The 27800-nt window shown below is 38.9% G+C and overlaps 1 protein-coding gene across 3 annotated transcripts in view; it reads left to right on the top strand.

The window, feature by feature from the left end:
• The window catches only part of CDKAL1 (CDK5 regulatory subunit associated protein 1 like 1), a 407608-nt gene that overhangs the window by 63470 nt on the left and 316338 nt on the right, over window positions 1-27800 (top strand). For all 3 annotated transcript variants that reach the window (XM_050328712.1, XM_050328692.1, XM_050328703.1), the window contains one exon: window positions 4968-5052. In XM_050328712.1, coding sequence (XP_050184669.1) covers window positions 4968-5052 — 85 coding nt within the window. The remainder of the gene's footprint in view (window positions 1-4967; window positions 5053-27800) is intronic.

Here is a 27800-nt window from a genome sequence, read left to right on the forward strand (position 1 = left end):
AGACGAGTTGGGACTGTTTTGAAAGCTATTTACAATCTGCAAAGTTCATATTTTCAGCATGCATTTGAGTGTTTTGTATCATTGGCAAATGCATGGTAGGTCTTCAGTGATAATGTATCTCTGATATTTCAAACAAGTACCAAGTGGAAACTCATGATAGCTTTTGCTTTTGATTTGTAGTTGCTTTTGAGGGTGCAGATATAGGGGAAGTGCTTGTTTGCTTGGAATATTTTCTGTATAAGTTATAGAAAAGTTGATAGTTAACCATATCTGATACAAAATATTGAGAACTAACAAATGGTAACTAAGTATTTTGTGTACTGTGGGAAGGTCTAGAAATAAAAAAAAAACAAAGCCAAACTTTGTCTTGTCCTTTTCAACCTTGTTGTGTGATTTTCTTCTGCGTAGCAAAGCCTATTGTCTACAAGCAAAGAGCCAAACTTTATGTCCCCAGAGGACAATGTACCTTCCTTCTGCACTGATGATTCACAGCACTTTTGAACTAGATTCTTTCCCAATACTTGTGGAAGTCTCTCAATACCCAGTGGTCCAAGTAATCATTAAATTAACCTGCATCTAATTTCAGTAGCTTGATTTAAGTAAGAGTGGGTTTCTGTGACACAGGGATGTCGAAAGAAAAGAATTAGTTTGGTAACTTTGTTCCAGTCAAGATGCTGGATGACGTTTGTAACTGGCTATGAGATGTCCTCGTGCTTAGAGATTTGTTTCTTCTGGGGACAGATGATTCCCATGGAGTCCAGTTGCGAGCACATGTTCCAGATACGTAACTTGGATGTTACTGGGTGTGACTCCAGAGCATAAAATGCCAAGCAGGGGATCAGGGGAAGGGAGCAGAGCTGTTCTGGAAGAATGCACAGGACTAAGCATTAATGGGGAGGTCCATAAATGGTAACAGAGGCTAGAATACAGCACATGGAAACAGAGAAGCTGAAAGTACATTTGTTATGTTAGAGAGTTAGAAGTAAAGGAAAGTCAGAAAGGTTAAGAAGGAAGACTCGCAGAGAGATTAAGAATAGGATAAGGACAGCTGGAGGAAAAGGCCTGAAGGAACCTTCAGTGATTACAGAGCAAGATCTTCTTTCAGACTACAGTCACACAGATTGATGCACAGTATTTAAAAGGATGTCATACAAATTATGAGTCCTTTTTTTTAGCAAACAGTACTGAGCAAATCTGATGGCAGTTTCAGTGCAGAGAGGAGTGATGTGCTGAAGAAAGTAAAGAAGGGCTGTTCTTTTAGGTCTTCACTAGCAGTTTTCTTCTACATTTTTGCTCTGTGTGTGTTTTGATTATTCAAGGAGATGTGGTTTTGGGGGAGACTGGAAGAAAGAAGTTTTGGAAAAATAATTGAAAGAAAAAAAAGACTAAAAGTTAAAACAGGGCAAACCCAAAGTTGTTTAATTTTCAACTGATAGTATTACTACAGTCTTCTTTAGAAATTCTGCTGATTTATGATTTCTATAATGATAACAAGCCCAAAACTGCTAGTTAGAAAAGAATTGTAAATATTGTTTTCCTCTGTAGGTATTCTGATGTTTCAGACTCTTGCCATTTTATCGTCTTAGGATTGCATAATGCAGCCAATTCATGTTTTCCAGAGCTTCCCAATTAAGTTAAGTGTTCAGAAGTTTCCATGACCTTTAGGTTTCTTTGTACTCTATGTTGTTTTGCAGAGAGTATGATAGACTTTGTGGTTTACTTCCAGTGTAGCCTTTCTTTTATGGAAAAGATGTCACAATGCAAAAAGGCCATGGTTTTTGAGTTGTGTTTTTGAGCATTTAACAATGCTGATTTGACATTGCTTTTTTATTTTTCTAAAATGTTTTAGCATACAGGAAACTGTATAACTATTCCATACAAAAAGGGTCAGCAGCAAAATATCATACTTTAAAAGTATTGTTAGGCTGAATATATGGCAAAAATAAGTTGAAGAAAGAAGATCTCCTTCCAGAAGCTTGTTACAGGACATATGTACCTCTATCATATTCACTAACTTGTTCTCTTCAGTCATATCCATGTGAGCTCCCAAACACAGGACTGTTCACTGAATTTTTTGAGTTTTCTTAAAAGCCTTGTGGTCTAATGTAGGTTTCTGAGGATGATGGGCATCAACCTGCTGAATGAATGAATCTAAGCTTCACTGTAACCTTAGAAAGGGGAGGCTGGAGTTAAAAAAGTTGGCAGATGGAGTCTGGAGTTGGAAAGGGTGGCAGGCAGAGACTTCCAAGGGAGGATATATGGGCTGCCTTAGTAGATGCAGGCCTACATTCATGTGATGCTTACCATCCAGACCTAAATACTTCATCTGTCTGCCTGGAGTATAAACACAGAAACCTCATGTCTGTCTGCCCCTGCCCATGTAGGCTTGTATTTGGAAGCTTGAGCTTATTTGTCAGAGCTGTTTTACTCTTTCTTTAGGCACAGCACTGAACACTAGCAAGTACTCATGTCAGAGCACTGATTAATATACATATATATAGGTACATATACATGTAGCTGGTTGCTCCAGTCCCCCTGCCCTGAATAAAGAAGCATTGCCCGGGGTGTTGCTTAATATTTAGTAATTATGAAGTCCAAAGATCTTGTTTGTACATGCCATCTCCTGTCTGCTGCTTTGGTCTGTATTTGTTTCTGCGCATCCATTAAGGCCTTGCAAAGCAAAATGTGACCACTGACAAGTTATTCCTGCAGTGTTGTAAATGTACATACCTTCCTGCCACCTGATACAAAAAGGCCCTTTTTTTTTTTTAAATACTGAAATTTTCTTGAGAAAATACAGTAGATCATGATGAATTTACACTAGTGCATGTAATTATTTTATTCGTGAACAGGGCAGAAAAGAAATTAGAAAATTCAGCTATCATTTTGAAGACTTGTGGTATGATCTCTTATTAATGAATGAATATAATCAGTAAGTGTGTGTCTATATATTTATATATGCATAATCAAAACTTGTATGTAAATATATTTGTATGAGAGAGAGTGGACCTAACTAGGAAAAAAAGATCTGAAAATAAATAGAGAAGGCATCTCTCCTCTGAAAAAGACATCTCTTGGACGTTGTTGTGTTCTACAGTGGTGTATGAATGCTACTGAAACTCTTGTCTCTTAAATGCAATGTCTCACTTAAAGGTTGGCCTCTTGCTGTTTAGCGTGTGTGTGTCCCATCCCTAATTCTCAGGTGGGTGTGTTATGGGTGTGGGGCTGGATTAATAAACATTTTATGCTTCTGAAAAGAATAAGAAATACGAAGTTTTGGCAGTGTTGTTGGAAAACTTTTTAAATGTGTTTGTTTTCATACTTGGGGCATTTGACTAGGCCAAGACTTCACTCTTTTTCTGACTTTGAAACTGTATGTTTCTTTACTTTTCTGCACATCATTCCTAGTTGATTTTTTAACCTCTAATTATCTGTCTAACAGTAAATTAGTCTGTTCACTAGTCTGAAAATGCAGGCACTAACTTTCATACAGCCATGGCTGGGAGAGAGATTCTTTGTCTTGTTCCATTTTTATTTTGACTTGTGTAGTCTAAAATTGAACTTGGTCCTCTTTCCTAACCTGACAGGGTCAGACCATGGTATATTTGTTTTGTTTCAAGTAGCTAAAGGTTTGAATGCTGTTTTTGATGACTCCTTTGTGGCCTTTCCTTATCACAGAAGAGGCCGGTGTTTGAGCCAAGTTCATGGAGCAATCTCAGTTGACGGTCATTAGAAACCTTGTGAACGTCTTCCCTTATTTCACATAAGTATCAGTTGCATTTTAGTTACCTGCTTCGTAGGTTGTGAGCAATAGCTAATTGTAAATTATCATTTCTTTGAAGAAAATGTCATTGGGGGAGAAACTTTTTCACTTTCAGCATTTGGCTATGTATGTGGAGGAAAAGGCTATTTGTGTCTTTTCTGCGTATGTAAACATGCTTAAGTTCTTTGCAAACTCTCTCCAGCTTTGGCAGGATATAAATTTAAATGAGGCATCCTAAAAATGATGGTTTACCTCTATTCATTGCTCACTGGCTTATGTTGTTTAAAGATGCCTCAGTTAATGCTCAGTGTACTGAACAGTAGCAAGAGTGACATGCATTTTCTTATCCAAACTGATACAAGCTATTCTGATGAATGCTAGAGCATGAAACCATTTGAGATAGATTGTCTTTATTAGTTTATTTGAAAAAAGAAGCTCTAACTTCACAAGAAAAATAACTATACTAGTAGTTCTATATTATAGGTCGTGTTTTGCAGGATTAGAGTTTATATATGTGTTTCGGCTGATAATTCTGGGATTCATTTCTGTGAATGCATTTAGATATCAATAGGCTGTGAACATACAGAAAGGTTTGGATCCTGAAGAAAGTAATATCCATAACTGAGTGGAGACAGATATTGGTTGCGTGAATATATTTTGTCTGAAAATTACTACCGCAACTAAGATATAATCAAAAGTAGAAATGTATGTCTTTCTTTCAAAACTGGCTGTTGACTTCTCTCGTTAGTAGAGATTCATGTATTCTGTGGTTCATTTGTTTCTTTTGTTGACCACTAAATTTTACCTTTGTGTAGGCAAGATCTTTCTGGGGAGTATGCATTTCTGGAAGCAGTGACCATTTTTCTTAACTTTGTTTTCCATGATGTGCAACCTAGTGGTATCTCAGCTGGTGAATGAGAGAACGATTCATTCCCCATTTGCAAAAAACCCCCCCAAAAACCCAAAACCAAAATAAAAAAAAAAGACCAATGGAAATGGAAAGGCCTTTTTCCCCCCTAAAATACAAAACAATGAATGAGCAAAAAATCTCTTCCAAGAATGTAGTTGTATATAATCTTGCAAGTAGCCAACTTATTAAATGGCTTAGTTGTTTGTTTGTTTGTTTGTTTTTTTCCCTGATATAAATTAGGAGTTGTCAGGTTGGATAATTCCTAACACAGGTTTATTTCTTTCTGTTTTCTAGACAACTCTGCTGAAGCAGATCTGTGGTTGTTGAACAGTTGTACAGTAAAAAATCCTGCCGAGGACCACTTCAGAAACTCAATCAAGTAAGTTGTTTGCTTACAAAGATATTTAACTATCAATGAATATTGCATGTCTTAAAGCTTTGTATTTTCAATCTAGAAGTAATTTTGTGTTTTAGAGCAAGAAGTGTGCCGAGTTTGACCGTTACAATGGTGAATTCTCTAGAATGGATTTGTAAGGTGCAGTGGATTTTTTTTTTGATTAGCTATAACTTTTAAGTGATTATCACTGCACTTATATTTAGGAGAACTGTTGACCTATTTAGATAGGGGCTTGTATATCACTTTTCAAGACAATGTTAAATAGTCTTTTGAAGAGTTGACTATTTGGCTTTTGGTTTGTGGTGTGGTGTTTTTTTTTAAAGTTTTTTTAGATATGTGATTTTTTAATTTTTTAGGTTGTTTCTTTTTTCCTCTAACTAAATATTGTGTACTTGAGACCTTTTATTTAGTGGTGTCCAGTGACAGGAGGAGGAGCAATGGCCATAAACTCAACCACAAGAAGTTCTACTTCAACATGAGAAGAACTTCTTTACGTTGAGGGTGGCAGAGCACTGGAACAGGCTGCCCAGGGAGGTCACAGAGTCTCCTTTCTGGAGACATTCAAAACTCACTTGGACGTGTTCCTGTGTAACCTGCTCTAGGTGACCCTGCCTTAGTGGTGAGGTTGGACAAGATGTCCAGAGATCCCTTCCAACCCTAACAATTCCGTGATTCTGTGAAAAAGGTGTCAGGTACATACTTAAAACTAACTATTTCACTATACAGTTTCTTGAAAGATTAATTGATTAGCTTATAATAGAAGTCTTGTGAAGAATGTGTTTTATTTCTCAGTACCATTCCAATGAGGTTGAAAAAGGTGGCATGGTAGCAAGTTTTGCTTCTGATTTCTTCAAGCGTATGGTTGTGATGAGAGTAACTGAAAAACCTGTACATGTACAGCTGTCATTACCCAGTATAAAGAAACATCGTGGTATGTTTCTTGTAGGTTTTATCTACAAGATAAAATGGCTATTTGTGCAGTCATTTGTTTTGTGTGGTACACTCTGCAGATGGACTGTTTGTTGAAAGCCATTTTGGTTAGAAAAACATAGTTCTCAGGAAGGGAACTGAGAAGAGAAAGAAGCTGGATATAAGCTATCTGCTTACAGTGCTGGCGTTCCTAAGAGTGTCCCAGGGCTGTAACCTGGAACAGAAACTGTTTGCCTACAGTAGGTAGCACAGCAGAAACTTTCTCCACTCCTCAGAGAGCTTCACTTCCTCGCTGCTGGTGTTGCACTTGGTGACCAGAATGGCTTTTTGTCTTTTTTTGCCATTGCCAAAAGAAAAAAAAAAAGGGCAAGCTATTCCCAGAACACTTCCAGCATTTAGTGTGTGTTGGCCAACAGAACTGATGACAAGATCGTTTCCAGTTCAGTTGTGGCCATCTTTCTATTTTACTAATCCTGTGCCAGAACTGATGTGGTACCGTGTGTGTCCTAGCCAGTAGAAGAGAGTTGGTTAAGAAGGAGGGCTTAACTGAAAGCAAATGACCAAAAATATTCCTTTGAACTTCATGTTTCTGTTGCTGCTCTGTTAATGAACCTGGTGTTATTTGTAGCCTGGGTCTATTCCTCTTTATCCTTACTTCTCCATATACTCGTTCCTTTCCAGTAGCATGCATTGTTTATTTTCTGCTCTCAGATCCTGTCAGTTCCCAGCTATGGAGAATGACAACTTTTGTTGTTGTTTCTGACCATTTTTAATAAGATGCATTAAATATACAGGAGAGAACCATATGTGGGTGCGCATTTGTGGGACTTGGAACTGAAAGATTAAACATCCTTCATCTCAGAAAAAAGCAATACTAGTATAACTGGGTTCTACAATAATGAGGAAAGCTTGTATCCCTAAAGAACACAAATTTACCCAAATACCTCTTGATTTGTTACAGAAACAAACCCAATGAATGAAGTTTGGGTGATACAGAATGAGCTGCTGTTATATCCTATCATAGCAGCTTGTTGGTAGCTATGGAGATCTTTGTTTTTCTCACTTCGGTAACAAAATAAACATTTAGTGTGTTTGTTGTCAAAGCAAACATACTTTGAGTGGAAAAATTAATACTCAGCACAGGAAAATTCTTCTTTAAAATTAGGAAAAAAAAATCAGGCTGAAAGTGTTATATAGCATTATGAATGTCATGTGGGAAAAGTATTTCAGGTTTGTTTATTCTCTGTCCTTTGCAACAGTTACCTTCCTTGCATGTATGACTTTAAAATGCACTGATTGAAACCAGTGGTAGCATGTTTACACTGGTGGTTGAAGAATGACTGTCTGAAAAGCTGATCCCTCACTAGTACCATGTGCCAAAAGATGTGCCAGAACCCAACAAGGCCTGTAGGTTCCACCTTTTTTTATCTTATTTTCTTTTAAAAATGAAACAAAACTACTCCCAAACTCTCTGAACCTTAGCAGATGTGTATATAGTTGATACAAGCCAACTGATAGTATAATCTTCATGCTTTATTTTTTTTTTTTGTAAAGCTGTTAAGGAGTGGTCTGCTGCCCTTCAGTATCAATAAAGTAGAAACTGCTGAGCAGGGGTGATGTTACGGAGAGCGAAGAGTTGCTTAAAGAACATTAACTTATGGATGGAAATTGAGAACTTTTCCTGTGCAGATTTTGTTCTCAGTTGGCTATCATAAAATAAGATTAAAGTAGAGGTAGGCAATGGCAATAAATAATTCCCATTATAATTAAGTAGGTGGAGTTTAAAAAATAATAATTAGGGCTTGTATTTTGGTTGGTAATGGATATACCTATTGTGCTTTAGTAGAGTAGTTTCTAGGCATTCCAGAGAATTATCAGCTTCTGGAAAGTTCCAGGAGTGTTGAATACCTCTGATAATTTTTTCTCTAGTGGTGTTGAACTCCTGCTGAAATGGTGGGTTCTCATGTCAGGGGTAGCATGCCATGGAACATGCCTCTCTGCCCTGGCCTGTTCTTAGAGTCCTAAGTATCTGTGAATGTCTGCAATTCCAGGGAATTGATGAAAAACTCAACGTGATGGTTTATATTAAATATTTGATAGCATTTTCTGCTATAATTTATACTATTTAAATATAGCTTTCTTAAAACTTAGCTGTTGGTAGCAGTAACAATAAACATTCAAGAAGTAAGTTACTAACCTTAACTTCTGTAAACCACAATAAATCTGTTAAGGCTATTTGATGAAGAGAATTAAGCAGAAGAGCATGTTCTACAGGAGCTCACTTCCTTTAAACTACAGTTATTTTGCTCTCCAGTTTCATGCTCTAATGCTCTTTTTTGACTGTAACATCTCGGATATAACCTCTGAAAATTCGGAGAGCTGGTGTAATTTACTCATGTGTTCAGGGACAAAGGCTTTTCCTTAGGGAGTTTTCCTGCTGGTTGAAGTATTATGGGTAGGATTCCAGGGTCTCTCTTATCAAAATAGCAAGAATGAGGTCAGCCAGGAGGTATAATGTGGTTATGCTGTTGAGGTGTTTGTGACTTGTTTCATGATATAGGATAAATCTGACCACTGTAAGCATCTTTGTTACTATATATAATTAACAAGTGACATTAACAGTGTTCTGTGATGTATTTGTTGCTTCATTCATTTAAGGGATGCTCCAGTGTGTATTCAACCCTTTCCTTTCTGATAGCTATGAGCTGTGACAGACGTGAAGGCTTTTAGCACTGCAGTGAACACCGTGTGGCTTCCACTTCTGTCTTTGCTTCAGTTTTCATCAATTCATGAATAAACACTATGTATGGGATCTCACTTTTATGCTAGAAAGAGCATCAAAACCTGTAGAATTTGTTGAAATGCTAGTTTAAGAGGACCATGATTGCAGACTGTGCAAGTTGTTTAAGGCTCTCGGTGGATTAAATTGAAGAGTAAAAGGCACGACTGCCTTTGGATGCAGCAAAATTTCTATTCACCAAATGCAATTGTGTTGATGTTAAGTACAGAAGGAAATTATTCTTTAACAAGTACAAAAGCTTTTTCAGAGATAAGAGTAATTTTCTGCTGCTTGACATCTTTGCAAGTGAAAATAACTCTGGAAAAAGGTTTTTTGTTTCTTTTTTTTTTTAACATTTGTTTATGTTTATATGATGCATTTTGCAAATTGAGCAAAACCAAAAATTGCACGCTGTGCAGTGTTAACACTTGCTTTAACATAGTATTAATCCTTTTGCTTTTACTAATACATTTCCAGTGTAGAAGTAGACTGTGATTTACACTTGTTTATACTGTTCATGCAGTAAAGTTTAAGCTGTGAAGTACCTCTGGAAGATGAAACATAAGTATTTCAAAGCTCTTTATTTTATAGATCCTGTTAGCATAAGAAGATGACTTCCACTGAGTGCAGGTTTCTGAGATGAATGTCAGAGCCTGGCTGTTCATTGCATTTTACAGAAATAGTGTATTACCATGATTTTAGTGTTTGTGTCAGAGTACTTAAGGTAGCAGGACAGTACTGAGACATGTAGCTAGGGGTAATGCTATTTTCTGTTCATCTTGTATTGAAAAAAATCTGAGGAAGAACTGGATTCTCTGAAGTAAAAATGCTTGCAGAACAAACTTTGCTGGGTGGGAAGGAGCTTGGCAATTGTGTGGCAGGTTTTTTGGTTGTGTTTGTTTGTTTGTTTGTTTGTTGTTTGGTTTGGTTTTTTCCAAGTGTTGCCAATAATGCTCCTTGCTCAGAACCTCTAAACTAGTTCAGATAATGTTGATGAATATCTTACCATTTTGCTGGGCTTACAGATTGATGTAATGCTTGTATTTAAGAATATATGTTTTACTCACAGTGCAAGAGGAACTTCTTCCCCAGATAATAGGAGTTACTTAGTTTTGAGTGGACACTGTAAATCTTTTAACTAGAATTTTAAATCACAGTTCTTTCCTAAGAATATCCAGAGAAGCTTATGTGACTGTTGCAGCTGCTTCATCAAAACTTTGGGATAGATTTAAGTGCAACATTTGCATGTTTACAGTCTACAGAGATCTGTAAAGATCTCAGCAATTACACACTATTAACCAAAATTAGTTTTAAAATTAGTCTTGTAGTGTAGTATAGAAAATTCTGTTTTATAAAGAGGTAAGTTTTTTTTTTTAAGAAGGCACTCTAATATTTGATATAATGTGTACAAATTAATTAGTTGAGAACACTGAATACTTCTCGTGTTTGACAGATGATTTTTTTTCTTTTGAGCTTCAACGTTCTTCTGGCAAAAAAATTATAGAAGGGTTTTCTACTTGAGCATTTGAGATTTTGGGTTTTGTATAGCTGTGCTCATCCGTATTGCAAAACAGTAAATTTCAATTTTATGTTCATTCTACTAGTTAGCAGTTCTCAGCTTAAGCAATACCAGTTTCACTTATGTAATTGGTTGAGCTTTACCAAGGAGCCTAGCTGGCTCCAAATGCTCTCTGGCTTCCAAATGCTGCAGAAGGATTTTATAAGATTAGAACAAAAGTGTTATTGAGCTGGAAGTCCTAATTTAAAATTTTGTTAGCCTTGTAAGCATTTTTTATTCTTTTTGACCTTACTGAATATTGCCATCCATGCTTTTAGTGTCTTAAGTTGATGGAAGACATAGCTGTTGGTGAAGGATTGTGTGATAGAAATGATGTTTGTTAGTGGAAGATTTTATTTCTGCATTGAGTGCACTCTTTTTCTTGTGCTCACCTCTGCTGTAAAAGAGAATGTTAAAAGCTGATTGACATGATGTTATAAAATGCAGAGAAAAGACACACCATATACAACTGAGTGCTTTCCGTTGCATAGCGTTTGAGAGATAAAAGGGTTATGGACTGGTTGTGATTGCATGTGTTACATGGCCACATTTTGCAGGGATTTGCAAAAGCCCGGGTTGTAAACCTGTGTGCACTTTACTTTAATGTTTTAAAAGGGTAAAAAAAAAAAGTACAAGAACAGCGCCTGTTAAAATCAACTTCTAAATGCTGTTCTGGAAATCTTTTCTGCTCTGAGAAGAACACATCTGGGACTGCTCTAAGTACTCCATGATATTGATGCTTTGAGAGGTTAGATAGCACAGTGCTTACTAGGCCTCAGATGCTTTAGTAGGCTAATTAGCTTTTAGATACTCTTTATGTGTTGAGACAGATCATTAAGGACTGATGTACATTTGATCGCCATTTTAGAGAAGAAAATATTACCAGGACATGAGAGACCAACTCTGTTTCTTGACTTCATATATCTATATTTGAACTTTTAAATGGGATTGTAGTTACAGGTCCCCAGCTCTGCAGGCTCCAGGAGCACTGGTGCTTTACAAGCAGTGTTTACAGACATGGAAAATCAGTTAATTTCATTACTAAACATACAAGATACACTTCTCTTTGCAAACAAATGCAGTCAACCATTACACATCAGTGATGTGGGTAAACAAGGAAGACTTCTGATTTGGAAAGTATAACTTCCCTGATAGTTCATGGAATAACGCTTTCACCTTTCTCCTTGCCAACCAAAATGAGGACACAGCTATCATAGAATGTCCAGAACTGGAACAGTCCCACAAGGATCATCAAAGTCCAGCTCCTTCCATGCACAGGACAGTCCCAAGAATCACATGATGTGACTGAGAGTGTTGTCCAAATGCCACTTAAACTCTGTCAGGCTTGGTGCTGAGGCCACTTTCCTGGGGACCCTGTTCCAGTGTCCATCTACCCCCTGGGTGAAGTACCTTTTCCTAATATCCAACCTAAAGTTCTCCAGACCCAGCTTCATGCCATTCCCTTGGGTCCTGTCACTTGGTCTTTATTCAGCATTTTAGAACAAGAATTTTCATGGATGTATAACCATCTGAAACCTATTTTAAGAAAATGAGCAACACTGAAAAGGGTATCTCTTCAGACTGCATTGCTGATGTTGTCTTTAGGTGAAAGACAAAACAGTTTTTCTTGCCCCTCCTTTAAGACTTGGTCAAATTGCATCATTTTTGGAAACCTCTTCAAACAGAGTTAATCAAATTAGCAAAAGTAAGTATGAGGCTTTCTTAGTGTTTCTCATGCTCTTCTGCCATTTGCTTGCTTTGGGGACGTGGTGTCCTGTTGGGCTCTTAGTGCTGGTGACCCTCTGTTTGCGCAGACCAGAAGTTTTAGGCCCTCTGTTTTGGGCCAGAAGTTTCAGGTTTGTTTTGTTATTTAATCAGAGGCTCTAAAGAAGAGGCTTTTTGAGGGATGGGAGAAATTTGAGCAAAACTGTGCTTGCTTTCCTATTACAGGCATATGCATGAAAAGCATATTGAAACATATTTGAAAGTTTCTCACCTGTTTTAGCAGGATGAGGACAATGATTTCTCATCACCAAAGGATGAGGTCACACTTCAGGTTAGCAACTTAACCTCTAGTTTGTCCTTAGTCTGTTGGAGTGTTTTCTGTTCATGATTCAAAAAATAGGCTACTAATTAAAAATTTTAAAAGCCTAGTTTGGATTATAGTGTGCAAAAGAATAAAATCCACCAATGTGTATGTGGATTTAAGGAATGTGAATAGAATTGGAAAATTAAGAGTTTGTAAGTCAGCATGGCTGCAGGTAGAAATTGCTTCTATGGAGTTTGCCGAAGCAAAGAGGTGGTGACGATTCCTTAAGAGCTTGTGGCTCGCACGGTGGTGAGACAGTGGAAACTGCTGGAAACAGCAGCAGTCTGAGACATTGTAGCGTGGGGTTTTTATGAGCTCAGACCATAGGCTACGTATACTTTTTTTTCCTTGGAACAATATCTGTGACTAACCATGCAGACTGTGGCCACTAGTGGACTACCAAAGCTGAACTGTCTGTATTGCAACTAATTTGGTGATGCGCAGTCGGAGTTCTTGCTGCTTCTGCTATGTGACATTTATCTCCCATCTGTTGGGGAATTTATTTTTTCCTTCTCGTGGGAGGTAACTGAATTACTTGCTCCAGCACTAAAGAGTGCAGGAGAGACTAAGATGTTTTAGATCTGCCTCAAATATGTAATACCATGACTGAGAGAGGACATAATTTTAATTGAGGTCCACTGAAACAGTGTGGGTTAGGATCAGGACAGAGTTCTGCTTGGTTTGCCTCTGTACAGAAGGTACAATCATAGGAGGTGAAAAAGGCTTTGGCATGTTTTGTTGGTTTTATTTGTTTAATTTATTCCCCTTGCTCTTTTGAGCTTGTATCTAGTAGATCAGAATATATGATGAATAGTAGAGTGATAAAAGGGTAGACTGAAGAGGAGTTCTTGTGAGCTGGTTTTTAGATGGGTTATATGAGCTTTACAGAATCGGTGTTTTGCATGTTATATGTCCCACTATGTCAACAGGTGTTTTGTTTTACCATTTCAGGACAGAAGAATTGAGCAGAAAAGGGTATTGCCTTGAATGCTGGAAGCAGGTGTTTGGTAGCTTTGAATATTTATGTAATTAACTGCATGGTGGCTGTTCCAGCAGGCCTGACATTTCCTACAGAGGGAGCACAGGAAAGCATGAAGAACTTTGTTGTAGCAGGATTAATGCAGAAGTCAACATGATCTAAACTTGTCCTCACTGACAAATGTGGTTTTATTTGGTTTTGTTTCAAAAGATTATGTACTAATACTTTACGTGTGTTTGTCCTAAAACAGAGAATGCTTCCTTGTTTGGGTGAGTTTGAGTGTGAAAAGCATCCTCTGTCATTCTTCTGAAAGGGCTTTGTCCCGTGGTTGTGTTAGAAGCTAACCCAGAAAGGGCAAAAATAGTGTTGGGGATTTTTCTGTTTTGTCTGTATTTGACAAAGCACTTGCTTTTTATGCTGTGTTTTGTTGTAATTCGTGTCTCTTTGTCTAACACAGATCTGTAAAGACTGATGGTATCCTGAGACTTTATTTGGTATATTTAGTCAAGGCAAGATGGGATACTGCCAATGCAGTACAGCAGTTCACATTTGTCTTTGCACACCTTAGCTTCTGTCTTGACCCTTGGTGCACCACTCTCGTGAGGGACAACTTATTTCTTTTGAATTTAACTTTTAGTGAACATTTTCTCTTTACTTGTAAGCTTTTTTTTAACTTTGTAAAGAAACAGCAGAAGCACAGGCCAACAGGAGGAAAGAGTTGACCACAGAATTGTTTCACTCCAAGTATGTGTTTGAATTTGAAACTTTCCTAAGAGATAATGTCTGATAACTGCTTTTAGCAGGATAAATAGTCAACCTTTTTCATGTGTTGGTTTTACAGCTCACAGCACAGTGGAAACTGACCTTTGTTAGTGCCTCCAGCTCCAGCAACAACAAATTATATATGTGTTTACTCCAAATAGAAGAAGGCCTATTGTTTTCTTGAGTGTATTATAGTTTATTAGCATGATCTCAAGGGAAACTTGAGAGGCAGAGGCTCTTTTTTTTTTACAAAAGGACAATGTTAAACTAAATTGTCTAAAATATAGCAAAACTCATTGTAGAAACAATTTGATTACTTCATATCATAGTGGGTAGCATGGATTTTCTCATAAATATTTTCTGTGCCTCCAGTTTTTGTTTTGTCTTTCCCTGTGCTTTTTTAATGAAAACAATACCTTTAATGTAGCCCATTTCCATAATAGATGTCTAGTTTGTATGCATTTATCTTGTATCAGTCATTAAATAAAAACATTGTCTTTGTGGAGCTGTCAGTTGATACTTCCAACTCCAAAAAATGAAGGTCAGGAAAAATGTAATTTGGGGTCAGAAACGACAATGCAACAATGTCATGCAATGTACCTTAAATATAGTGAAGAAATTTCTTTCACATCCTTTCAGAAAATACCATGTTTAAGTAGAATACTGAATCCAGGTTGTGACACTTCTTACACAAGGAAAGCTACAGGAAATGGAATTTTTACTTCAGATTGCCCTTAGCTTCAGATGCTGCCAATTTGAGATGTAATATCTGAACTTGGAATTATTCTTACAGAGATTTCTTTTCATATTTCTAGCTTTTAGTAGGGGGCAGTATTGGACACATTTACTAGCTTAGTTATATGAACTCTGTTGGACTGAACCAACAAAGGCATTTAAGCTCTTTCAAGATAAAGACCAAAAATTTAGGGATTTTTGAAGTGGACGAACTTTTACTTGAGAAGGGGAAGCTATGGTTATTTTGTTTCTGTAAATAAGAAATCTCTATGTCTTTTATTTGTCCTATTGCATGTAATTACATTTATGACCTGTGAATTTGACTGTGCTTTTGCACAGGCTTTGTTTTGACCTTCCCTCCGTGGTTCAGCAGAGTTACTTTGGTGCAGCAGAGTTACTTCTAATTTAGTTCTGAACAAATGTAAATCCAATGTATGGTAAACCTGGAGCTTCAGAATGTGATAACTTTGTAGGATTCGCTGTGATAGAATCACAGAATAGTTTGGGTAGGAAAAGGCCTTTAAAGGCTGTCTAATCCAACCCCTCTGCAGTGAGGAGGGACAACTTCAGCTAGTTCAGGTTGCTCAGAGCCCTGCCCAGTCTGGCTTTGAATGTTTCCAGGGATGGATCGTCCACCATATCTCTGGACAACCTCTTTTAGTTTAAAACCATTACCCCTAGTCCTGTTGCAACAAGTGCTATTAAAATGTCTGTCCCTATCTTTCCTATAAAGCCCTCTTTAAGTACTGAAAGGCCTCCCTAGAGCTGCCTTTTCTCCAGGCTGAATAACCTCAACTATCTCAGCCTTTCCTTGTAGGAAAGATGCTCCACCCTTCTTATCATGTTCGTGGCCTCCTCTGAACCCACTTCAGCAGGTCCTTGTCCTTCCTGTGCTGGGGACCCCAGAGGTGGATACAGCAATCCAGAGCAGAATAGAGGGGCAGAATCACCTCCCTCGACCTGCTGGACACAGTTATTGTGATGCAGCCCAGAAAAGGGTTGGCTTTCTGGGCTGCAGGAGCACACTGATGGCTGACATCCAGCTTCTCATCCACCAGCACCCCCTAGTCCTTCTTGGCTCCCTCTCCTGAGGAAGGGGATTATTTGCTTCATATTTGAAATACACCAGTTTTCAGTGTTAATGGCATAATGCACTGTTAAAATATCCCTTGAGCAACATGTTTTTTAAGTCAACAGTTCACAGTTTTTACAGCAAGTAGTGCATGCCCTTGAGTTTGTGGTTTCCATTTGTATTTCACAAAAGACACCAGTTAAGAAGGCTTGTTGCAAAATTTTTAAGTTAAGCTATTGTGAAATGCTACTTAACGTATTACAATTATTGGAGGAAGGACATTTAATGAGAATAAGCCAGGTATTGCGCACTCTGTTATTCTCATTCGTTACTGATGCTGCGGTTGAGATGCAGTGTGCCGATCTCGAATTTCTTGTGACTATTGCTCAGAAACCACATGCTAAGATGACACTGTCATATTCTAAGAAAATGGTCAGGGAGTATGTTTGGGTTGAGGAGATGGGCTGTAACTGACTTCTCTGATGTCTTAAATGGATAGTACTTACGTAAGGAGGTTTCCAGCCAGGGATTATTGCTTGGTGCAGTGTTTCCATGTGAAGAGAAGAACACAGATTGAGTTACCCCATTTCTTTCCTCTTCTCTTTCCCCTGCTCCCTGCTGGAACTGTCCCAGTGGTGCAGCTGCTACCATCCTGCCAAAGATGTGGCTTCACTTTGTGGCCTCATAAGCAGATGGCAGGTGGCAGGATGGATGGAGGATGCAGCTTTATTTGGTCAAAACGTGCTTCAGGTAGCTGATGCTCCATGCTGCTTTACCACCTTTAAATTCTCTGATAGGAAAAAGCTGTTGAAGTAATGGAGCCTTGGTGCTCTTTCTTAACATTTACCTACTGTCCTGAGGATTTGAGGTATCCACATGTTTAAAATAGAGTTAGGAAATCATTATGTCAGTGTGTGAGGGTTTTGTTTGCTTCTCCAATGATGATTTGTAATACTTTTCTCTGTGTTTTTCCTTGGTTTCTGATTTTAGTATGTTTACAATAGGGACAGACGAACCTTTACAATACAACTATTTTTTTTTACTTTGTCTGACTTGAATGATAATGAGAAGTGTGTTTTAATGAGGTTACCTTTTTATCAGCATTGAGATCTGAAGTTGTATAATGGCCAGTCTTCACGAGTGAAGATCCGGGGAAGGTCTTTACACCTTCCAGCCTGCGCATTGGATTTTTTAGGTGAGACACAGTGTGCGCGGAACTGAGCCCACCCTTTAATCCTAAGGTTCATCTGCCGGGGCCAAGCGAGCTTGGACGGTGGCAGTGAGGTCCTTAGGACGTAGGTGGGTTGCCTTTAAGAGCTAACGAGCCCCATCTGCCCGGGAGTGGCCCTGACCGGGAATCGAACCCGGGTCTCCACGGTGACAGCGCGGCGCCCTTACCACTAGACCACCAGGGGCTCCTGAAGTTGTATAATAAGATGTTTTGTTACAGATCCACAGTAAAGTTTGATTTTGATGGAGTTGCTTTTTCCTTTGGTTGACTTTTTTTCTTTTTATTATTTCTTTTATAAGGACACTTATCTATTGCAGTGATGTGGACAGACTGAATCATTAGCCCAGCCATCCTTATTCAACTGCACAGGGATTCAGTTTGCATTTCTGAGGAAAAATATATACTGATATGGGAATGCATAGAGAAGGGGGGCATCTCTAGTAGTTATTTCAGGCTGATTTGTTAGTTGTAGCATGTTTCTCTTGGTGCTTGTTTTTAAGAGGTAGGAAATATTCCTTCTGAACTGGAACTCAAAATTCAAGTTGAAGATATTTGCGGAACCTCTCGTTAGATGAGTAGTTTAATGTTGACTAATACACCAGTGCTCTCCACAAGAATTAATGGCACGGTAATGTAACAAGAGTGCAGCAAAACTTAAAGAAAGATGTTATGGGGAAAGAGATTATAATTTGAGAAAAACTTACACTGTTTCATAGCAGCATACTCACAGGCAATAAGACATAACCACGTGTTGTGTCCAGGAGTCAGGTACCGCAATGTATGTGTTGCGGTGGCAATATTCATGGGATGAGTAGATGAACATCCTTCACTCTTAGTTTGGCTTTAGATGTGCCTTTTGTATTCTGTAACCCATTCTGATGGGTTAGTGTCTTGGGTTTTTTCTTTCCTGTGTCATGCCTGCAAGTGTTAGGGTTTGGTCAGTCTATTTCTGTCTGTGCATTCCTTATTATAACATTATATAACATTTCCGTATTACAAATCCCAACAACAGACTACAGCGAAAAGATATCTGACTAAAAATGAGTGTGTTGAATCTTATTTTGAGTTTTCCATTATCACATTTGAAACTTTCGTGTTTAATTGTTTTAAGTATATCTTTTGTGAATTGAGTAGACATTTTTTATAATACAGGCTACTGCGGAGGTAGAAAAAATTCACCAAATGGAAATAAATTAATTCAGTGAAGTTTCCTAGTCAGGAATCTTGCTGTTATTTGTGAAATATCTCAGTTTTTGAAATCTGCTGTAACTTATGCACCAAGTTCTTGAATGTGAGGCAAGAGTTTTCTTTCGTTGTGTTGGTACTGACTGAAGGCATGTCTCGCAAATCCCACTGCTCAGATCAGAGCACTGTACATCAGTTAGAACTTTTTGAAAAGTCAGTAGAAGGTGACTTGCTGTCTTTCCAGTCATTCTACTTGCCTTTAATGACAGACTATTGCTGCTGCAACAAGATAAATTTCAGAATAACAATCTGGTATTTGTTCATTCTTTCAAAAAATGTCAACAAGCAAAACTTGTTATTTTTCTTTGGGAGTAATGAGTAATGCCTTCAATCAAATCCCATTGGGTTTGCCTTTGAGACATGTTGTTAAACTTCATTTTCCATCTTCTCCATGTAATACTTAGAAACCCAGGGAAAAATAGTAAATTTTAGATTTTGTTGGAATGATGAAGTTAAATTGCCTATTTTTACTTGAAATATTGTGTGTGCTGAAGACTGTCATAGCACCAACATTAACGGTATCGGTGGGACTTCACCATCCATTGGTGAAATGGTGATTGGTGGCCGTCTTGGCCATAGTGACCATGAGGTAGCTGAGTTTGAAATCTCTGGTAAGAGGAGGAAAACTGGCAGCAAAACTCCAACTTGATATGAGAAGAGCAGAATTCAAGCTGGTTAGGGAACCAGTTAGTAAGGTTCCCTGGGAAAGTGCTTTTGAAGGTGCTGGTGTCCATCAGTGTTGGTCTGATGGCACTTTTTTTAGGTACCACCTCCTGAGAGCACGGAAGCAAAATGGCAGAAGTCAAGCAGGTGAGGCAGAAGGCTGGCTTTGCTGAGCTGGGAATTTGTTCTGGAGTTAAGGCAGACAAAGATAATGTATGGGCAGTGGAAGCGAGGTCAGATGACGTGGGAGGAATACAGAGATGGTGCCACTGTACGGAGAAAATACGTGCTACTAAAGCTTTGTTAGAGTTGAAGCTGGCCAGTAATGGAGGGTGGGGGACATAAAAAGGGATTTTTTAACATATGTCAATAGCAAAAGGTAGACTAGAAATGACATTTACCTGTTACTTGGTGAGGATAGTCACCTCACAAACAGGGACATAGACAAGGCAGAGATGTTTAATGCATTCTTCACCTTGTTCTTCAACACTGATGATGGGCTCTGTGGGTCCAGAGCCCTGAGATGGAGGAATATGACTGTGAGAGTGATAAATTCCCAGTCATCCCCAAACCTGTGCAGGGCTTCCTGCTCCATATGGATCCCTATAAGTTTATGGGACCTGATGAGGTCATCTCAGGGAGGCTCAAAGAGCTGTCTGATGTCATTGTGAGACCTTTCTCAATGTTTTTACAGTGGTCTTGGGAACCAAAGAAGTCCCTTCCTTACTGTAAGCTGGCAAATGTCTCAATTTTCAAGAAGGGCAAGAGGGATGACCCTGCTAACTAAATGCCTGTTAGTCTCACTTCAGTGCCTAATAAAATTATGGAAAAGATTATTCTGGGAGTTACTGAGAAACAGCTAAAAGTCAACAGAGTCATCAGTCACAGCCAGCATGGCTTCATGAGGGGAAAATCCTGCTTGTCAGACCTGATTTCCTTCTAATCCATCAAGTTGATCAAGGGGAGCCAGTTTATGTAATGTTTTTGGATTTCAATAAAGCTTTCGGTACTGTCTCCCACAGTATCCTACTGGGCAAAATGTCCAGCAGAGCTGGATAAACACATCATGTGGTGAGTCAAGCACAGAGGGTAATAGTGAACAGGAACACATCACACTGGCGAGCTCTCACTAGTGGGGTTCCATGTTAGGCCCTGTGCTCTTCAACATCTTCATAAATTACTTGGATGCAGGACTGGAAGGGATACTAAGCAAGTTTGCAGATGACATAAAATTGTGAGGAACTGTTGAGTCCCTTGAAGGCAGACAGGCCCTGCAGAGAGACCTCCATAAATTAGATGGGCAGTTACCAACCATATGAAGTTCAACAAGGGAAAGTGCTGGATTCTGCACCTGGAATGAGGCAACCTTGGATGTTTGTATAGACTGGGAAACGAGATGTTGGAAAGCAGTGCCAAGGAAAGGGAGCTGGGGGACCCAGTCAATGGCAAGTTGAATGAGAGTCAGCAGTGCCCTGGCAGCCAGGAGGGCCAACCGTGTCCTGGGGGGCATCAGGCAAAGCATCGCCAGCCAATTGATAGAGGGGATTGTCCCGCTCTGCTCTGCACTGGTTTGGCCTCACCTTGAACATTGTGTGCAGTTTTGGTCACTGCAATACAAGCAAGACATTAAGCTCTTAGAGAGCATCCAAAGGAGGGCAGTGAAGATGGTGAAAGGCCTTGAGGAGAAGCCATATGAGGAGTGGCTGAGGTCACTTGGTCTGTTGAGCCTGGAGGAGACTGAGGGGAGACCTCATTGCAGTCTACAACTTCTTGGTGAAGGGAAGAGGAGGGGCAGGCACTGGTCTCTTCTCTGTGGTGACCAGTGACAGGACCCAAGGCGATGGCCTGAAGTTGTGTCAGGGTAGGTTTAGGTTGAATATTAGAAAGAGGTTCTCCAAGAAGCATTTGGATGATACTCTCAGGAACATGGTGTGACTCTTGGGGATGGTCCTGTGCAGGGTTAAGCATTGGACTTGATGATCCTTGTGTGTCCCTTCCAACCCAGGATATTCTATGATTCTATGAGGTCCTGTGCCTGGGCATGGTTAGCTTAGCAGGGCTGTTTTCCAGGTGAGATGGGAGACAGGGAAGTGTATTATTAAATGTATTATTAAGATGTTGGGAAACTTGAGTTACAGCAGCAGGGAAAAAAGGTGTACTTGTATTTGTACATCACAGTTACCTGTTCAAGAACTCTGAGACAGCTACTGAAATAAAGCAGCTGTCTTCAGTTAAAACAGCTCTCCATGCCCACAGATGAACAGCTCTGCTTCTGCTTCTGGACCTCTTCTTACTGAGCTGTTTTAGAAGTCCATGCTCTCTGTTATCCACTATAACCTCTCATTGAAAGGAGAGCTGAGAATATGCAAAATTCCAAGGCAGCTGTACTTAGGTGCTGTGCCTTATTAAATGCTGAAACTTTGTTTCTAATACTTTGTTTCCTAGGATTCCCAAGGCTTTACAAGGTGAATGTAGATATTAGGAAGGTTTAGCTTAAATTCAAATTGTAAGGAATTTCTATCATAGACGGAAAACAAGAGAATCCTCAAAAACAGCATGGGACCATTGCTTTCTCGAGTGTGTTTAAATTAAGTACTTGAATTTCCTGAAAGTATTTAAATATTTCTTTAAAATTAACCTAAACCAGACATGTTTGTTTCTAGTTTTTGATATTTGATATAATTATGTTGAATTATTTTGTTTATGTGTATTAGTATCCATGCAGGTTGAGAAGTTAAATAAGTACAACTGGAACATTTAAGTGTGGATTAGTCATTCCTAAGGTCTCATTCTGTTTTCCTTGTCTGAGTTAGTTATATTCTGAGCATTCCCCCATAATCAGGCAATGGCTAACACAGATAGTCCCTCTTCATCTTTGTGGATTATCCAAATTCCCTATTGCTATTGCATGTGCAGTAAATAATAGTTCTTCATGTAATTTAAGTAGTCTGGTTTATTTGTTGCTCTACTCTCTCCGCACACAAGCGCGGTCTCATTGTGCTGGTCTGGGCATTTGTAATGTCCATAGCTGTCCGCAGGAAAATACAGCATTTGGTAGCTGGCAGTGGGGAACATGAAAAAAAACAAAACAAAATCAAACCCAAGCAACAAACAAACCATCCCTACTTAGATTAATTGTAGAATGGCCTGTTTTGGAATGGACCTTAAATACCATCTAGTTCCAAACCCCAAGTACTTCTGTACTTGTAATATGGCAATCAAGTGCTGGTACATCAAGTGCTGGAGCTTTGAATATTACTTTAAATTCTTTTTTATTTATAATATATGGAATTTATATACCCCTCTGGGTGTGTATATATATCTCTATTAAGGTTTCTGATTATGTGCTAGCTTAATGTCACCTAAGAATATTGTTAATGTCTCTTTGAGAGCAAAATTTTACTTTGTTTATTGAAAGTGGTATCATTTGGAATGATTAAGGAGTTAAATTCTTAAGAGTGCTTGTGTCTGTCGCCCACTTCCTTATGGATTTGGAGCAAGCTTTATTCTGTGGGAGTTAAGCAATTGTAACTCTTGACTGTCACCAGTGTGAAACATAATGTATTCTCTTGAATGTGATCTTCCCCTACTGTAAGGAATTATTAGTGAAGAAACAAAGTAACTTCCTATTGGCCTTCCAGGCTTACCTGGTGGCCTTACAAAATGAGATATTGGGGTGATAAGAGCCCCAGCAGTAAGAAACACAGGTAGCTTTGTCAGTGGTTATGATTATCACTCTGTTATGGCAATTTCCGGAGAAGTCATGAGGAAAACAATAATTGCAGGTCAGTTTTGTACTCTAAATATTTGCCCGTAAACATATGCATGATTTTTGTTGTTAGGGGAGATACTGTGAAATTTGCATCCTTGCTTAACTTTCACTTGAAAATATATTCAAAATATGGAGGGGAAGGAATAAGGTGTATACAAAGTCCACTGGGAAGTACTACACCTATACCCTAATGCTGAATTGAAATTGTACTTTGTGTTGATCTGATCTTTGATATTAATACTTGAAAACTGCTAATAAAACTTATTGGCACTGAGCTACCTCCATCCTGTTTGCTCACTTATGCAAAGGAATCCTAGATAGCTTACAGATGTTTCTTAGTAAAGGCTGGAAGAAAGATATTGAAAAATCCCCATTCAACCACTTCTAAAGAGGCCTGGTATGTTTGATACAAACTTACTTCCTGACATAAAGTGATTTCAGGGTGTAAATCCCTGATGTGTTAACAACTCCACTTATGGTCTGGAGGTAGAATTTCCTCAAAAGATGGAGACTTAGCAAACCATCTGCTCCTTAACTCCTGAGTTTCCATGGCTGCTAGTGATTCAGAAACACTGGTAAAACTAGCCTTAAACTGTCTTGTCAGATTAAAAGCAGAAATCATTTCTGCTTTGTGGAAGGTTAAGCAGGCACCCTGGCTTATCAGAGTTTTATCTCATGCCAAGGTGATGGATGTCAGGTGACTTCCAGGAATATATTTGTATGGGAAATGTCAGGTCTCTATTGTCTGCTATGTTCTTCACTGATTCTGAGTTATTTTATGTAAAAGGCAACCATTAAACATGTGTTTTGAAAGAAATACTAAGGGGATTGTGATAGTATCTTCTGTGGCACAAATTATTTAGGAAAGTTTTAGATTTTCTTTCAAAACTCACATCATTTGCCTTGTCTTGTTAGTAACTGCATGTTTTTTTGGTAAATTTTTCCTGTGTAGTAAGCTTCTAGGAGGACACACTTCTATTTTATGTGGAATATAGGAAATCATAAACCTCTATGTATTGCTTTGAGGATCATTTTCTTCCTTCAGACATGGTGGATATCAGAATAGGAACTGATTCCTCCTTTTGATGTATAGGTAAAAGATATTTTTTTATATAAGTGTGTGATCACAAATGCTACCAGTAGGGAGCAGGTGATTTTCCATGTGACTTTTCCCAGAAAATGTATTCAGAGACAAACCTCTACTAATAAATGATCGTTAGCCAAATATCTAACAGACTTTAAAAAAAGCAAGTGTGGACAAAAATTTTAATGAAAATATTTTTTTTCCATTTGTATTTCATGTCTTCTGTTATGTCAAAGGAGAGCTATTTAAGCACATAAAATGCAGCATGTAAAAATACAGAAAAACAGGGGAGTAAATGGCAATAAGAATGTGAATGGCTGCTTTCTCAGACACAGATTGACTGAGGGGGATAGAAGAAAACCAAACCAAACTAATAGTGTTTTATTCTTGAAGTGTTTTACTGAAACACTGCCCTTTTACCTGGAGTCTGTTGAACTGATGGCTTCAGTCATACTAACTTAGCCCCTATCTTAACAAAAACATTTCTGGTAGTTTGAGACCTCGCTGTGTCTATGCTTGCTATTATTACACCTATAGCAGATTTAGCAGAGGAAAAATCTATTTCAAGCAGTTCTTTAGTCTTAGAGTGAAGGACTAAGGTCACTCTGTAGGTGTCATAACTTGAAATCTGCCTGTCCTATAATTTCAAACCTAAAGTTTTGGTCAGCAGCCTTCACTCTGTAGGTGAAAATTCCTTTCTCTTGTGGTCGCTGATGTACATCTATAAAGAGTATAATGAATTTGCAGGATGAAGCTCTCAGAAATGAAGATCAATATGAAGAACAGCTGAAGAACAGCTATGCAGCCTCCTTTTTTTTGACCTTGCGACAGTTCTTATTCAGTGATTACTTGCTGCTGTTTGCAGAAGATTGCTGCCATATTCAGTGCCCTAGTACAATTTCCATGACACGTTCTCAGATGCTGTTTACTGGTACCTAATACTTTTTAAAACTTGGAAATTCTTGCAGAGGACAGGATTTTTACTTATGTTTTTTCTGTACTTCCCATCCCTCTAATATGCAGGTGTTTTACAAAACGGTTTAATTTATTTTCACAGGATTCTTTGTGGTCAGAGCTTCATGGTATTCCTTGTTTCTTACTGTTTGGAGACAGCAAGTGGGAACAGGGTCAAATGAATCCCCAAGCTTGGTCATCTGACATGTGACTCCCAAGGGTTTTGCACTTCTGAACCTTAAATCTGTGTCTGTGACCTTCCATACCCAGTGCCTGTTGGTGATAGATGCTTCTGCAAGTCAGACAGAACCACCCACGGTAGTGTGTTCTAAAAGGAAAATAGGTACAATTTAGAAGCATACACGAATTCTGGAGCAGGAACATCCTTCCAAAGTGGGTTGTGGACAACTTCACTTTTGGCATTTTTGTGTTTTGAGTCTTTGACTTTGTGACCTAAGTAGTGTGCTTTGACCACAGTTTTGTGTGTGTTGTTTTCCAAGTTAGTAAACAAACCAACAGGAATTTTTAACATGGTGCTGCACTGTGTGCATCACTGTCATGTCTCTCCCAGGCTGCCAAGCTGTTCCCCCCAACACCTTTCCCTGGTTTACTTGTATTCTTCTTTTGTGTCCTGCAATTCATCCATTCCCTGAACAGTCTTGAATCCCTGAAAGCACAGGCCCCAGAGGCTCAGTGCTTGGGTAGTGGGGGTGCAGCCTGTTGCATCCTGGAGTTGTGTTTGGAGGGAAAGCTGTCCTACCTGGATGTAGTCAGTGCAGTCAGTCTCTCTGAAGGACATACTTAAAACTGGTGCTTCCTGCTGAGCTAATGCACCTGCAGTTTTTCAGGAGCCTGTAAGTTGGCCAAATCCAAGCCTTTTCTCATTGTGTTGGCTGAAATCATGTCTGTCACAAAAGCCTGTTCCATTGCCCATCTTGAAATTTGGCTATTAAAAAACCCCTTACTTTTTAAAAATCTTTGGCAAAGCATTGTATATCACTGTATGGGGTCTTCAGTCTTATTCTTGGAAGAGAGCTGTGATTTCTAGAGAGTTAGGATTTCATGCTGGAATTTCCAGAACTAATTAGTTACTCTGAAAATTACAGACTACTGGAGGGCACAGGGGTTTTGAGCTGAAAAATAAGGTATTGGCCAACTGTTAGAATAGGCTTTTTGTAAGTAATCTGAAAAACACAGCAGCAGAGTAGTACCTGATGTAATCCTAAAATTCTTTTCAAATGACCGCTAATAGAATAATTATATTTCTACAAGGAAAAATGTTGGACTACATAGCCCTGCGTGTTCAGTGATTTTGATAAAAATCAATTTTTAAATGATTCAGGCTCAAAAAAAAAAACCAAAAAAAAAACAAACCAGGAGAGTAAGTTACAGAAATTCTTCTGAACCTTGTTTTACTGGTGTACGCTTGTGAAACGTGTGGTGAGCTCCAGGCTTATGGAGGTGGGTCACAGGAGGTGTACTCAGGAGTGAGAAGCAGTGAGGTGTGAATCTGATGTCGTTCTACCTGGTATCAGCTTTCAGCAGAATTAAGGCCAAGAGGTGCAGAGATGGCAGAGCCCTCTGGCCACCTCACCTGCCCTGCAACTCCACCTCAGCGAGCTGTGAACCCAAATGCTTGACAGGTGGTGGAGGGAGATACAGGGGTTGTATGTTTTCTTGCAGATGGGAGGTATAGTTACAAGGTACGCTTTGTTTAACGAATGTTAATGGTTTCTTAAGGAAATAGCCTTGTGCCTTCTGGAGTGGTTTCATAACTGAGTGGGATAGTTGAAGCTCAACAAATGGTATTTTTAAATGGTGTCTCATTATGACTAATTAATAGGCTGTCCAGCTGACATTTCTAAGGAGCAACTATAGCCACAGTGGCTTGACATGTGTCTGTAAAGCTAGTTTTTGTGGTCCATGTAGATTACAAAATGGTTAAAGAAAGAGTGATGGATTCTGGGTTTTCCCAGAACTTTTAAAACAGTCACATTATTTTAAGGATGAAATTGAAAAACATTCCCAATGTCATCACTGCCACTTTTCAAATGGAAATGATGATTATGGCTCAGCTTTAATCAGAAAAATGAGCTACTACTTGATACATTTACCACAGTAGTTCTAAAGACAACATTTAATATGTTTTGGACTTTTTTTGCTTCAGTTGCTTGTTGGTCTGGAAGGCTGACTGAGCTTGAACAATGAAAGAAAAATCTGTCTCACCTTTCACGAGTTAAACTTTAAACAGTGAGGGTTAACTATCAACAGACCAGGAGAAACAAAGGAGGTTTCTTAGCTCTGCACCTGTCAAATGCTGGAAATAATTGCTGTTCTAAAGCAAAAAACCCAAAACACAGGCTGCACAGCAGCTGCCAAGCCCAGTGTGTGGGTATATGCAGGTACCTGGGCTAAGTGCATTGAGGAAGCAGAGCTTTTGGTGTGCAAAGTTGAGATGTGTTTTGTTGTGTGGAAACCATGGGATACAGGTGTGGTGTTTGCACAGGAGAGAATAGCCGAGGTAGTCAGGAAGGGAGTTTGCACTCAGGTGGGAGGTAGGGAAAGCTTTGCTGTAACTTGTGTTGAATGTGGCTCAAAGTGTTTTTCCAGCCATCTTGACTATGCTTGTAACAGGCAGCCTCTCCCCTCGTGGACCCTCCCTTGGTTTTGCCTTCAGGTCAGAGGTGTAGCCAACCTCCACAGTTAAGAGCCACATTAGGAAAATTATACGTGTTTTCTCCACTCCTGCGTAACAGGAATGAGCAAGTGACACACTAACACTGTTTTGTAGGCATGAATTGGCACCCTTGTTTTGCTTAAATCAATTAGCTGTGAGGTGCTTCTGTTACAAGAAATCCATTATTGAGCACTTCAAAA

Source organism: Myiozetetes cayanensis, unplaced genomic scaffold (genome assembly GCF_022539395.1).
Source record: "Myiozetetes cayanensis isolate MyiCay16 unplaced genomic scaffold, myiCay2020 scf1, whole genome shotgun sequence".
In the NCBI taxonomy this organism is placed as follows: domain Eukaryota; kingdom Metazoa; phylum Chordata; class Aves; order Passeriformes; family Tyrannidae; genus Myiozetetes; species Myiozetetes cayanensis.